The following is a 14,981-nucleotide window of genomic DNA, read 5'->3' on the forward strand; positions in this document are numbered from 1 at the left end:
ATTCGAGTTCGCTTTTTACCCCAGGTAGCTCAGAACTAAAAATCCGCATTCGTTTTTGCAATCAGAGTATTATCGTGTCCGTTTTTAAAAGCAAAGCCTTCAAAACTTCAAAACTTTTCCATCTGACCAGAGTAGGCTCTTATACAACTCTGAATCTGATCACATTCAACTTCCGAGCTAAAAATGTAAAAGTCCTTTATGAATTTACTAATACAAACATGTAGTTGTTAAATTAATAAGTAATGTGCTTATTGCATTAATAATATAAACTTAATGGAAATTTCTGCAACTGCAGAACAGATGGATGACGTAATCAAAGGAACGAGTTAAAGGCAGAAAAATTAAAAACATTTTCTCCTCCAACCGAATTCAAACCAGTGACATACCGCTTTCTAAGCGGACGCTCTACCAACTGAGCTACAGAGGTATGAAGAAATTGCCGACGAAATGTTCATCGCATTGCTTTGTACTGTAATCCACATGATTACTAAGCATTTGCTTACATTGAGTTGCTACATGCAATCTACTATTTGAAGCACACAATCGCAATAACATATATACATATATAAATAGGTATTGTGCCTATTACACTAATATATTTTGAATTTACTAATACAATATGTAGTTGTTAAATTAATAAGTGATGTACTTATTACGCTAATAATATTAACTTAAGCCCAAAATTTTTCTAGTTCTATTTGTTAATAATAAAAGTTATATGTGTAATATCTAAATCAACTCGGTTTATGTATAACCAATGATTTTTAAAAGAAAAATGCACGAAAAAGGTAAATTTCTGCTTAAAAAATCTATTCTGGGATACCAAACATTGACTAAACATAAGTATATGTATTTCTGGTCTTATGTATTTATTTTGTTATTCCCATTCTTTTTCTTTTCTAATTTTGTTAACATTTTTTTTTGCTTTAGTTAATTTTTTTTATTTTATTGTGGTATATGTGTACGTACCCACAAACATCTTTATATAAGACTTCGTAATATTATAAACTCCTATAATGTACAATGATATAAAATAATTTATTTTTCTTTTAATTAATGTAAATTTAATGAATAATTATATTAATTATTTGTGTTATTAAATAAAATGAAGATTCATAATTTATATTGCCCCGGTGGGTGGAGTGCGAAATACCCGCAGTAGGAATGGAAGGACGACAGAAATAGGGCGTGCTGCCTTGCGCGAGGCATTTATTGCCAAAGGGTAGGAGGAGTAAACTCCGAAATAAAACAAAATCAATGCAATGAACAAAACAAAAGGAGTTTATACTCGAGGTGGCAATCCAGTAAATCTGGAAAATCCATACTCTTCGGAGGCTGGTCTCACAGATTCTGGGCGGGACCACTTATTGCATTTGGGTTATGCCATATGATTAAAGCAAAGAAAATATGTTCAAAGGCGACAAACAGAAACATACCAATTTGGGGGTGGTTAACGAAATAAAAGATCAGAGAATAAGTGAGCTTGAAGCGCTTTGTAAAGAATTAAAAAATGAAATTCAGTATCTTAGAGAGGAAAATAATAAGCTAAAATTCGAATCAAGCAATGTAAATGCAATAAAAGAAATAAATACGGAAAAAGATGCGACAAGCAAAGTGGAATACTGCACAGAGGAGGAGAATCTGGCTCGGGAAACCGATTGGATTCTCAAGAGAAAAATCAAAAAGCGAAGAGCAGATATGTCACCTGGGATAAGTTCTGAGGATAAGGTGAGCAAAATAGAAAAATCTGTGCAGATAAATGCACTACAAGAAAGATCAAATGTTATATTAAGCAATGTGGAGGAATATCCAAAAATAAAGAAACTGCTAAAAAAAGCCAAAAGAAACTTTAGGGTCAACATGATGAATAACAATCAACTTAAAATCAATGTTGATCAAGAACAAGATTACAGAGAATTAACAAAAAAAAAAGAATTAAACTAAAGTAGAGTGGCATACCTACGAAAATAAAATGACAAGACCCATCAAGGTGGTGGCTAGGGGCTGGCATCCTTCGTGCCAACCTGAAGATATTAAAAATGAGCTTTAAAGTTCTTGAAGTCGTTAATAAAATTAGAAAGCAGAATAAAGAGACAAGATCACTATGATCCGACTTCCTCTCTTTATGTTAATCTTTGAAAATTCGGAGGACATAAATAAAATTTACAAAACTGATGTGCTTCAGCACATGAAGATTAAAATTGAGTCACTAAGGAGAAATAATTTAGTTCCTCCGTGCAGAAGGTGGAAGAGGTATGGACACCCACAGAGGTTTTGCTCTGTGGGTCTCCATTTCGCATTGATCTGCGTCCAGATCAATGTGTCAAGTGTGCTGGTCCTCATTTAACGATTAATTGTAGTAAGTAAAAAATGGAAGCTCCAAAGTGTTCAAATTGCTCTGAGGCGCAACCTGCGAATTATAGGGGCTGTATAGTCGCAAAAGAAGAACAAATTTATAAAAAGCATCGGAAATTTCGGGACGCTCTCTGCTTTTTTCTGCATACTCAAAACAGCTTTCATATACGTATGTTAATATGGAACTGACTATATTGTTCAACGCTTTTGAAATACAATATGGAAAATAAAACGTACAATATAGAACATAAACATTGAAAACTTTTTTTTACAATATGTAAGCCCGAGTTTCTGTTTAGAATAAAATTGTGTTTTATATTTATTTTCATTTTAAATGCAATTATATGAAATTCTCGTTTACACATGCTATCAAAACTAGTGTATTTTCTCGGTTCTCGGTAATTGTGTATAATTTTAGTTACCTTTTTAATCTATATAAATAAAATAAGTCTATTTTATTTATATAAAAGCACAATTACAATTGAGATTAGCGTAAGTTATATTTGATACAATATAGAGGGAATTTTAAATAAAGCATTGGTATTTAAACGCCCTCTTAACCGCCTCAACAAAAGTAAGATTATCAAAAAGAAAAAATAATCTTACAAAATAGAAAACATTAAAAATAATTCCAAAAAATACTCCCAAAACTCCAAAAACCCCAAAAATAGCCACATTGAGTAAAAGGGTGCGGCGAGTACAATATGCCCAAGTAGCGAGGTAAAGAAGCAAGCAATATAAATATAATTTTATGCAATATAAATATAATGCAAGCATTAAATTTATATTGCATAAAAGCAATATAAATATAATGCAAATGATGCAAAATATGATAAAACTATGAACGAAATCTCATTGAGATTGAACAGATTAAAAGACAAGCAAGATAATGCTTATGTATGTACGCTAAAAAGAATAAAAAATAATGGACGAAAATAAAATTGGAATTGCGACATGGAACGCAAATGACGTTCTTAATAAAAAGCCTATATTAGAAATATTCCTAAGGACCCAAAATATTAATATATGTTTAGTAAAAGAGACACATTTAAAACGGCAAGCAGGTATAAAAATAAATGGTTACATAGAATATAAAGCGGTGCATCCTAATAATGAGTCAAAAGATGGTTGCGCCATTTTGATAAGGAATAATATAAAACATAATGAAATAAGTAAAGTAGAAAGAGACGTAACCCAAATTTTTGCTGTACGAATAGAGTCTTATAAGCGAAATTTCGATGTTTGTTTACTTTACTATCTTCCGTGAAGTGGTACAAAGATTGACCTCAACAAGAGGTAGAGAGCTAAGAAAAGCTATTAAAAAGATTGGTTGTTACTACCAATCAACTAATAGACCAACTTATTGGCCAAGTGATAGACTTCTTTACTGTCAAGAAAATCTCGCCAAATTTCATTAATTTAAAAGATAACTATCATTTATATATTAAACTTAACTGAGACAGTTTCCAAGAAACAAAATAAGTCCATTTTAATTAATAAATCCACTGACTGGACTAGTTTTAAAGAATAATAAAAAAAATAGAATAAAATAAACTTAAGAATTAAAGTACCAACTCAAGATGATTTGAATTCTGAGGTAGAGAATTTTGATAGAATCATACAAAACGCTGTCTGGAATAATAAAAAACAATATGAGTATAAATTCGTGGGTGTGACTTATCCGAGAGAAATACTGAATAATAACTGAATAAGCGAAAAGAAAAGAGCTAGACGCAAATGAAACTCACGAAAACCGGCAGATAAGCCTGTACGCAATCGACTCACTCAGAATCTAAAAAGAAAAATAAGAAAAATCGAAGAAAATTCAGATGGCAAATGGACAATAGAAAATAAGGATAAGGCTGAAATATTTGCAGATCATCTTGAACAAATTTTTAGGCCAAATAACATGCACTTAAACATTAATATTGCAATGGGAAATGTAAAAACAGAAAACGTTATCGCTCCATTTGAGCAAAGGGAAATAGTAGAAGCAATTAAAAGTTTAAAGTCAACGAAAGAACCGGGTTATGACTTAATTAATTCTGAGATACTGAAGCAATTACCAAAAAAGGGTGTAAAATGTTGACTTTCTTAATGAATTCAGCATTAAGGTTAAAATATGTGCCTAATGCTTGGAAGGTGGCAGAAGTTATAATGATACCAAAACCTGGTAAACCTTTAAATGAGAACAAATCTTATTTTTTCGAAACTTTTTGAAAAATTATTACTAAAGAGAATGGGACCTATAATTGAGAAGAGATCATTAATTCCGAACAACCAATTTGGGTTTAGAGTAGAACATTAAACTACTGATCAAATTCATAGAATTACAAATATTATTGAGCAAGCTCTAGAGGAAAAGCAAATTTGTGCAACAATTTTTGTAGACGGGGCACAGGCTTTTGACAAAGTTTGGCATGAAGGATTAATATACAAATTAGAACAAATATTACCAAAGCAATATGTGGATATTCGCTCTTCTTATTTGACCGACAAATTATTTAGAGTCAAACAGGAGGGGGACTTTTCCACACTTAGAGAAATAAGAGCAGGTGTGCCTCAGGACCGTATTTTGGGTCCAATACTATATCTACTCTTTACGAGAGAAGTGCCATATGCTGACGATACTGCAATTATGGAAGTAGCCATATCAAATATTGACGACGCCACAAGAAAGTTGCAGCAGGCAAGCAATAGTTTTGATGCTTGGACCAAGAAATGGAAAATAAAAGTAAATAAAACTAGGTCTGTATAAGTAAATTTTACAAATAAAGTTCTTGTAAAACCCCCACGTGTTAATTTAAATGGGGTAAATGTTATGCAGGAAAATGTGGCAAAATATCTAGGAGTGAGACTGGATGTTAAGCTAAAATGGAAGGAACATGTCAAGAAGAAAAAGGCAGAAATAAAATTAAAATATAAGGAAATGTATTGGCTGCCAGGTCGCAGGGTTGCCGATACAGAATAAGATCCTGCTCTATAACCAAATTATTAAACGGGTTTGGTTGTATGGTATCCAGTTGTGGAGATATGCCAAACAAATACATGTCCAGTGAATAAAAACGTTCCAGAATAGGGTTTTGCGGAATATGGTGGATGCCCCTTGGTATATGCGAAATGGAGATTTGCCCAGAGATCTAAGGATGTGTAGTTAACGAAATTAACGAAATGACGGTGAAAGAAAGAGCTCGTCTGGAGCAAAATTTCCACGAAGAGGCCCCTCGGCTCAATGTTATTCGGGATTCTCCCAGAAAGCTAAAGAGGACTTTGTCTTCAGATTTAGCGCAAAATGCGCTTCGCCAAATCGGGGAGCGTTGAATCTCTTTCAATCTACATTAAAGAAAATTTGATGGTTGGTCTAAGGCGACTAGTATAAGATGGAAAAAAAAAAAATATTTTTCTCAAATAAAAATTGAGCTAAAACTTTGGAGTGTATATAAAATTTGTGTTGGTAAAGTAATATTTAATTGGGTTTAAGATATTAATTTCTAATTCCTTCGTCATTTTTTTCTTTATTATGTATTCACTTCAATATTTAATAATTTTTCTTTGATTAATTATTCTTTCAACTTGACACTAGAATTACTTGCCATATCTTGAATTAACTTGCCTTATAAGGAAAAAAGCTCTTCACTGGAAAATAATAAAATGTTTTCACTTTTCAATAGTGATGGCCACTATCGAACGGTTAAATACTTAGTAGTTTTCACTATCGATTAAACAAATATTGAATATATTTTAGTAATTATAATATATTCAATAATATATTCAATAATATTCGAAATTAATTTTGCACATATAGATAATTTGTACAGTTTCCCTACTGTTTCTTTACACATAATAGATAATATATACCAGACATGATGGATATACATATGTAGTACAATTATTTAATTAGAATGAACTAAAGGTATATTTTTCGTATAATATGCTTTGCGAATTGAAAATTATCGCGTTTTTTTATTTTTTGAAAATTTTCTAGAAAATTACAATTTTAAAAGATTTACACTCTATGATGTTACATTATGTACAATAAATACATAGTATACGAAGGGTATTATAAATTTGCCTTACCATTTGTAACGCTAAGAAATAATGATCTGAGATATAGATAGACTCAAGTTTATGTTTTTGATCAGCATCGAATTCTGAGTCGACTTAGCTTTGCCTTTCCGTCCCGATAATTCAGAAACTAATGGAGTTAAGTTCACCAAATTTTCACAAATGATTTTTTAAAGTAAAAATTGAATATGATTGAGGTACTAGTTCAGGTAGCTGCCATACAACTTGAAAATTTTTTTGGCTCTATCTAAGAAATTATAGACTTAATAGTATTAAATTTTTGCGCAAGCGAATATATTAATAGGGCTGTTGTGTTTGATGAAAATAATTGAAATTGCATTGCGCCTTCTGATAGCCGCCATATAAATTGGAAAGCTATTTCTCTATATCTTAAAAACTATTCAAACTAAAGTACTGAAACTTCGCAAAATAAAATATGGAAAAATGGAAGCCATATTCATTAAAAGTTATTGAGATCTCAAGACTGCTTCTGATAGTTGCTATACAACTCCAAAAGTTATTTGGCATTTTCTCAGAAATGATTAAAGCTATAATATAAAAATTTTATGAAAATAAGTGTATTATTATTAGGGCGGTTATGTGTGATAAAAACTGTTGAAAGTTCTTGACTCCTTGTATGTCAACTGTCATACAACTTCAATAGCTTGGTCATATCTTAGAAAATATTGAAACATAACACTGAAATTTTGCATAAATTAAAATGATAATACGGTAACTTAAAATCATAGTCTGTCCCGTAATCCGCTATGGCATTTTTACTCGAACATAAGATAACAAATTCGTACGGGTATGACAGAGTTGATACGATCAACTCTATTTTTTCTCATTTTCTTTTTGTTTCAGCGTTCAACCTAACGTCTATTTAAATGAGAATCCAAACGTGCGAAATACGCATCGTTGGAATTCTCATTGTAAATTCAACGTACAATTTTTAAATTTTAAAAACTGAGAAGATATGTGAAAGTATTTTTTTTTTGTATTTTTGAGTTTTTGTCATTTTGTCTTTCGGTATTTAGATTTCATATATGAACAGCGCGCGTATAAATTTGAGTATAGGTCGGCATACATATACGCGGTACACACTTATTAAGGTATTTAGTAAGAGCATGTAGTTTCTGTACAAACAAATAAAAACCTATTGGTGTGAAAATCTTTTCATTTATTTTCATTTGTATTTAGTTCTGAGAATCTTTTCACTTTCAGTTGGCAACCATTATTCCTACACGATATTTACATGTTGATTCTATTATCGTGTTGTTTCGTATATCAACGTCTTTTTTTTAACAAAACTGAAATATTTAAATCTTAACCTAATGTCTTTATATCTAACAAGTCCCAATACTCAATTTTTTTTACGAAATATTACGAATTTTTGGCTTCGTTGCTGGTTTTTTCTTTAAATGCCACTGATCGTGTCATATTTTTTATTATTTTTTTCTTTTTTTTACGTAAAAAAGAGTTTAATATTTTAAAAAATCTCAGGATACTATACACATTTTTTAAAAAGCTTCCCATTTAAATTCTATTGCACGAAAAAGAAAGAAAGGTAGGAGGAAAGAAAAAATGAAAAAAAATTTCAAATTCATATTTCAGTATGGTTTCAAATGTTAATGAGGAAGGATGTATGATTTTTTATGCACATTTTGTATTTCCCAATAAGGTAAGTTGAGTAGTGTCGGCTAACAAAAATGTTATTAAAAGTAATATAGGTTGACACAATTTGAATTATCTCATTTCGATTATTCATACGTTACTTATAAAATTGTTTCAAATAATTTCAGTTAGTTTTTAAGCTATTAAAAATAAATATGTATGTTACTTCTAATAATTTTTTTTTAAATAATTATTTTAAAACTATTTCAAACATGTTATATTGAGTGCTTCAAAAATTTTGCTGTGCTCTTTTTTCATATTTTATTAGCAGGTAAACAAGAGCAATCTATTTATGAAATGTCCCTGCATGTGTATGTATGACCTATCTTAATTCTAAACGGAAAGAATTTTAAAATACCTGAACAAAAATTTTAAAATACCTGTTATTTTACAGTCGGAATTTTTGAGTCATTTGGTCAAATATCATTTATTTCAAAAATAAAAAAATATTCAAATCCGGTCATAAAAATATATGATTGTTCTTTCCAAACATTTTAAATATTTTTTTTTTTCTTAGGTAATTGATATAAATGATAGTAAGTTTTTAATATTTTTTCAAATAAAAATAGAGGTAAAATTTTGAAGTTTATATAAAATTTGTATTTAAAAAATAATATTTGATTGTATTTTAGATATTATTTTCTAATTCCCTCTTCAAATTTTTTCTTTACTATGTATTTATATCAATGTTTAAGAATTATCTTTCATTAATTATATTTTCAACTTGACACCATTGTTACTTCCCATATCTTGAGTTAACTTACCTTATGAGAAAAAAAAACTGTTCACTTAAAAATAATGAAATGCTTTCAGTAACATATAAAACGTTGAAGGCGAAGGATGTGCTTGTTGTTTTTCCGCTTTTTTTATAATTTTAAAATAGTTATCAATGAAACTATTAATATATTTTTTTCATTTTTCAAATATATTTTCTAAATTTTACCTGCTTTATAATAAGTGTGAATTTATTTTAATATTTCCTCTCAAAAAATAGCCACTTCGATTTAAAAAAACCCATATAAAATAAGGTCGTGCTTTCAAGTTTCTCTCTGAGCATTGGGACTTGTTAGATATAAAGACATTACTTAACCTATCTGCAAAAAAGCTTTTGCATTTTATATGTTTTAAAAAAAATTAGAAATAATTAGAAACATAGAAATATGTTTTAAAAAAATTAGAATAACGAAAGCTACAAGAAAAAAACAAGATACATTCCTATATACTTATTATGGGCCTGTCATTACTGCTTTCATCACTCACAAGTCACATTCAAGTGAACTTCTTCATTTTTGGTATCATCCTTGACATTACAAAAATCAAGGCCTGGACCCTGCTTTTTTGTGAATGTATTTGTAAAATTGCATACGTATTTTTTGAGAAATAACATTTCTTAAGAATAATTTTTTTTCGTTGTTTTTTTAGAAAAGTTATAATTTTTGCCTATTTTCATTTCTAGTTTTCTTTACGAAAAGTTGACTAAAAATTAATAATTTATACTAACATGAAATTTGGAGATTTCTAAACAACATATAAAAAAATTCAAATATCAACTCAAAATTTTAACTCAATTTTGATTAAATATATTTTTGAGTTTTTTCCGCATTTTTTGTACCGCCATGTCAGACAACATATTTGAGAGAATCGAGAGTAAAAAATAATAATACAGTGAATAAAAAAAAATTTGGTGCTACATACCTAAAAAAATTATATGGACTCTTAATATAAAAATAATTCACATGTGCAGTAATGAATTATGAAGCACATAAGTTTAGTTAATATATTATACACATGAAAAATATGTAGATATATATGTGATTGTATCAGAAGTATGCATTTTGGGAGATATATCATACAAAATAAGCAAATCGTTAATACCAAATGTAAATATTCTCAAATTTGAAAAAATACACCAAAATCAACTAAATACTTCGAAAGAAAAATCGCACTATTTTTTTTCCTATAGTGTAGCATTTATTGAAATCTTAAAAAAATTAACGGAACCTGGAAGGTTTTTTTAAAACAATTTTTTAATGTTTTAATATCACAAAACTTTAAAACACTATTAAAATAGAAAAAGATTGAATTTTAACTTGTTCTAATTAAAAATTTGAAAAAAGTTGATCTTGTGAGAGATTATGATGTTAAAAAGTGCCCTCTATAGGCCCCATAAGAATACGTGTAAATTCGTCAACTGTGAACTACCTCTCTCTCTTAGGGTCAAGACCTGTATTTAAGTCAGCCGTAGTATTATCATTACAAAATGAACTGTCAAAAAAAGTTGCCGTTGTGCATTGCATGTAATCCTATATGGAAAAAAGTTATTCTAAATGAATAATACAACCGTTTAGCATTCACTAATTTTTCACTAGTTTTTGTTTTAGCATTTTTTTTTTCCTTCCTTTTTTTGAGATAGTGATAACAGGGTAGTGTGTACATACTATGTATTTTATGTATGTACATAACGTATGTTGGGTTAAATATTCCATTTTTGTACCACTTACAAAAGTTAATCTATGTACATATATGGAAAAAATTCGAACTTATGTTTTTTAAAGTTGAGGTTCATATTATATTTAACTCTTTCAGCTGATTTTTGCTAATAAAGTTAGTTTCGGATAATAAAGAAGTTCCATCAAACATTTACACATTTTGTTCTTTTAACTAGATTAAAAGCCCTAACATGAATTTTCCTCGTAAAATTCTATGTTTTTATTGCTGTTTCAGTACAAAATATTCATAAAGGATATTTTTTAGAAACGGAGTTTTAGAGTTTTTTATAGTTATTGAATTTTTTTTTCAAATGTGAATTACTTTCGTTTCATGGTAGCTATTTTGTAAGAACAAACAAAAAAAATTAAAGCTTGAAAATTTATAACGATCTCTCCTTAAATTGGTTGTTACGTGTATTTCTTTCGTAGACTATTGAGTGTTATTTTTACTACGAACGTAATTTATGACTACTCTGTTACGAATATTGAATTATAATATTAGTAGTTCGAAATGGACAATATGAAATTCGTAATTTTCCGAATATCGGAGCTACGAACGAAATTCATGATAAGGCTGTAGATTTTCCACAATTACACCCACAAAAACTGATAACCAATATAAGTATATAGTTTTCATTAATTTATTAATATGTACTTACATATTCATATATATATATATATATATATATATGCTTATTATATACTATACAGTAACTTCATGCGAAATTTTTGTAGAAATTATGTAAATGTTTTAATCCAATATTTGAATTGGAATCGAAAATGTCAACCATTTATCAGTAAGTTTATTGTATAATTTATGTGAACTTTTTTATCGTGCAATATTATAGGCATGTTAAATTGGTTTAATTTACAGCTAATATTCATTTAGTAAAAATTTTTCATTTCAAGTCCCATTCACAAAAAGAACTCGGATTAGATGAAAATCAAGTTTCCTCATATTTCATTTTCTTGTATAACTTTTAAGTAATGCTCTCCATAAACTGAATAGTTGTACATAACAATTCGTTTGAAATTCAGCGCAAATGTTCTTAGCTCAGTTTCATAAATCTCATAACCAGGCGGGGGAGGAGGGGAATTCTTAGTTTTTAAAATTATGCAAATATAGGTTATTAATCTTTTCCACATTAAACAATAAACAGGTGAACCCTTTGCAATAGCATAAAAAAAGTTTTCTTTTAAATTATCATTGTCAACACGCATTTGACTTTCATTGCCTTGAGAAAAAGTTGCAAGAATATGAATCCAAATACTTTCCCTAGAGTCTTGAAAATCAATTTCAGATCCCGCAGCGTCAAGAAGAATAAGAATTTCATTGGAAAACATTTTTAATCTTTCTTTTTTAAATAGAGGAATCGATTGCAAAACTGCACAAATAGTAGACAGAAAGCATAATTTTTTTGCTGTAGTAGACAATCTTTCTAATCTGCTTTTGTCATGCGAAAAAACTTCAGGATAAATATTACTCGTTGTCCAATCTAAAAGTTCTATATATGCTCTAAAAATGGTTTCATTGGAGTTTATTTTGCTGGCATTTTCGAATCTAACTTCATTTCGTTTTAGCCACATTTTTATCCCTGGAAAATTTTTATCATATTTTAATGTTTCCTGAAATTTGAGTTTTTCGTATTCAATAGCGTTGGCAATAAGTTCATTTTTTGTAAGTTCTAAAATACAATTTGCCATATCCAATTTCATTACAGCAATCGCTTCCAATATTCCTTTGAACACTTCAACAACATCTTCAATTTTTGTTAAGTTTTGTATTTGTTCGTCCCTTATTGGAGCACAAGATTTCGCTAATATATCAATTACAAAATCAGCATAAGCCCTAAAATTTAGAGAGTTATTTCTAGCCTGCTCATATATTATGGACGGATCCAGTTTTTCGTTAATGAGTTCCAAAACCTTTTTATTTTTTTCTAATATTATATAAGGAAAACATTCTTTAATTTCACGGAGCAATTGCAAAGCATGATCATAACAAGGAGGATTACTGTTTAGTTGCTCTTTTAAAACATTCCAAAAAGCTTTATGCATCATTTCTTTAACAACCTTTTCTAAGGTGTTACATGGTTCGTAAGGTTTTAACTTAAAATCAGGATTCAAGGCAATTTCATGTATTAAAGCCATATTTTCAAGATTTTTCGACAATTGAGACACCTCATCGAAAGACAAAACCTTCGGTGGACTGCCATTTGAGCTGATTAAAACAAATTTCATATCCTCAGTGGTTCCCAAGCTGTTAATAGATGACCTATTTTCAATTTCTTCTTCCTTTTTCAGTTCAAAGCTGGAGCTTCTTTTCAGTGAATCATCAGGCATTTTGTTTCTGTTCTTTTATATCAAAAAATGATTCACACTTAATTTTGCGAACAAGTAATTTATTTATTATTTTTTTTAGACAAAGAAATTTCTTTTAAGTCACAAATTTATTGAAAATTGAGTTATAGACAATCAACAACAGAATTGTTGCTAATGGATGTTATATACATGTGTTTAATATTTACGATACACATTTCACTTAACCCAATCAGAAAAAATTTGTTATGTGCTGTTTAGATATACATACGTCAAATTATAAGAATTAATCTACGGTAAAATCTGATGACTGAATTTATCTCAGATTTTATGTCAAAATTTAAAAATTTACTAGGAATATTAGAATCAAAATAAAAATCAGCTAATCGGTGTTCAAAAATAAAAAAAATTAATTTCGTAATTTTTTTTAAAACCGACTTTTTCTTAAAATCTGATTAGAACAGATTGATTTCCGTTATTTATTCGTAGAACCCAGATTTCCTTATTTAATATTATTCATTTTCCAACGAGCAAATCTGCTCATACAGAGTATACAGTAACTCTTTAATTTTGTGTTATATATATGCAAAGTAACTAAGATTTAATCTGAGTCTGGTAAAAGTAGTACAGATTTTGTCCACCAGAAAAATATGAAATTAGTTTTAACTCATCAGATTAACTGTCAGATTTATTTAAAGTAAAATGGCGACAATTAATTTTTTTAGCAATCACCGATCAGCTGATTCTATTGATAACTTTTGTAGCAATAGTATTAACCCTTTGGACTTCAACTACCGGTCTGGCTGGCATAACAAGTAAAAACGGTCTACTCCAACTACCTACTGCTTACTGGCAACATTTTATTTCGTAATTATTTCTGGTTAAAACATGAATTTATAGTTGATACCGTTACTTTTTTAACATTAAACATGTTCTCCCTCTGTTCTTTGTTGTTTTGTTTGCATTTGCGATCTTAACGGTTAATTATTTCACAATTTGAGCTGGTCCTGGAAGAAAAAGGACAACTCTCTATTGTGATACATGTACAAGAAAACCCGATCTACATGTAGGCGACTGTTTCATAAATTAATTTACCCTAATATACGAAGAAATTTTTATATTATTAATCAATATTTAAATAATTTAGAGATGTTTAATACTCTTCTACAAAAACTTCTTCAAAATTGCTTTTTTCCGTATATGTTATAAAAAAAATGTCAACCAAATTAAATATTTTGAATTTGAATTTATTTTTAGATACATTCAAGTTATTTAAGTTTTTGAGTTAATTCTCCTTAATAAAAAATCATTTTTCCAAAAACTGCAAAATTTTTTTCAAAGTATTGTGATTACAAAATATTTCCTAAAAGTCCTTGGAGTTGACTTCCAACAGGCGCAAAAAAGGCACGAAGCGTAAAGGGTTAAATTTCGGATAAAGTCTCCATCTGAGAATTTGAGTTAGGCAAATAAATAATCATGGCACTATTTCGGGGATTTAGTTCCTAATATCAACGAAGTCGTACTATTTTTATACGCAAGTACGTTTATACGTCAACGTCAGCTGTCAGTTATTGCAACAAAAATAAACAAAACTTTACAATAAACAAACTTTTTTACATAATGACACTCAACAAAATTACAAAAACAAGAATAAACAAATAAAAATAGAACAAAAAATTTTTCTACATCCTTTCAGTTTTTACATTTAAAATTACTTCATTTTATACCCTGGTATAAAATGAAGGATATATTCAATTTGGTATGGAGTTTGCAACCATTTGAAGAAGTCGCCTTTAGAGTGGAAATATAAAATGTATATATGTATTGTTGCTCAGCGTAAAATTCTGTATTGTTTCCAAACGTTCACAAGTTGTTTCTTTTATGCAAACAGCTGCTATTGTAATTGGATCTGCCACACAGCCCAAAGAGTTTTTTTTTTAAATAATTCAAAAATTATTAAAGATATGACTATCAAATTTTGCACAAATGTGTCGAATTACTCTACATATGTATATTCTGAAAAATTTTAATGGAATAGCTGCAGTGGTTCGCGTAGCTGCGATACAACTCCAAAAGCAA

General features: G+C 29.1%; 1 protein-coding gene across 1 annotated transcript; it reads right to left on the bottom strand.

The window, feature by feature from the left end:
- Window positions 1–11,211: 11,211 nt before the first annotated feature.
- Window positions 11,212–13,070, bottom strand: LOC129616313 (T-complex protein 11-like protein 1). The gene has a single exon (XM_055531919.1). It carries the CDS (start codon window positions 12,924–12,926, stop codon window positions 11,538–11,540), a length of 1,389 nt encoding a protein of 462 aa, XP_055387894.1. The 5' UTR covers window positions 12,927–13,070; the 3' UTR covers window positions 11,212–11,537.
- Between the last annotated feature and the right edge of the window lie 1,911 nt (window positions 13,071–14,981).

This window comes from Condylostylus longicornis, unplaced genomic scaffold (assembly GCF_029603195.1).
Source record: "Condylostylus longicornis isolate FDR11 unplaced genomic scaffold, ASM2960319v2 ptg000179l, whole genome shotgun sequence".
Lineage (NCBI taxonomy): Eukaryota > Metazoa > Arthropoda > Insecta > Diptera > Dolichopodidae > Condylostylus > Condylostylus longicornis.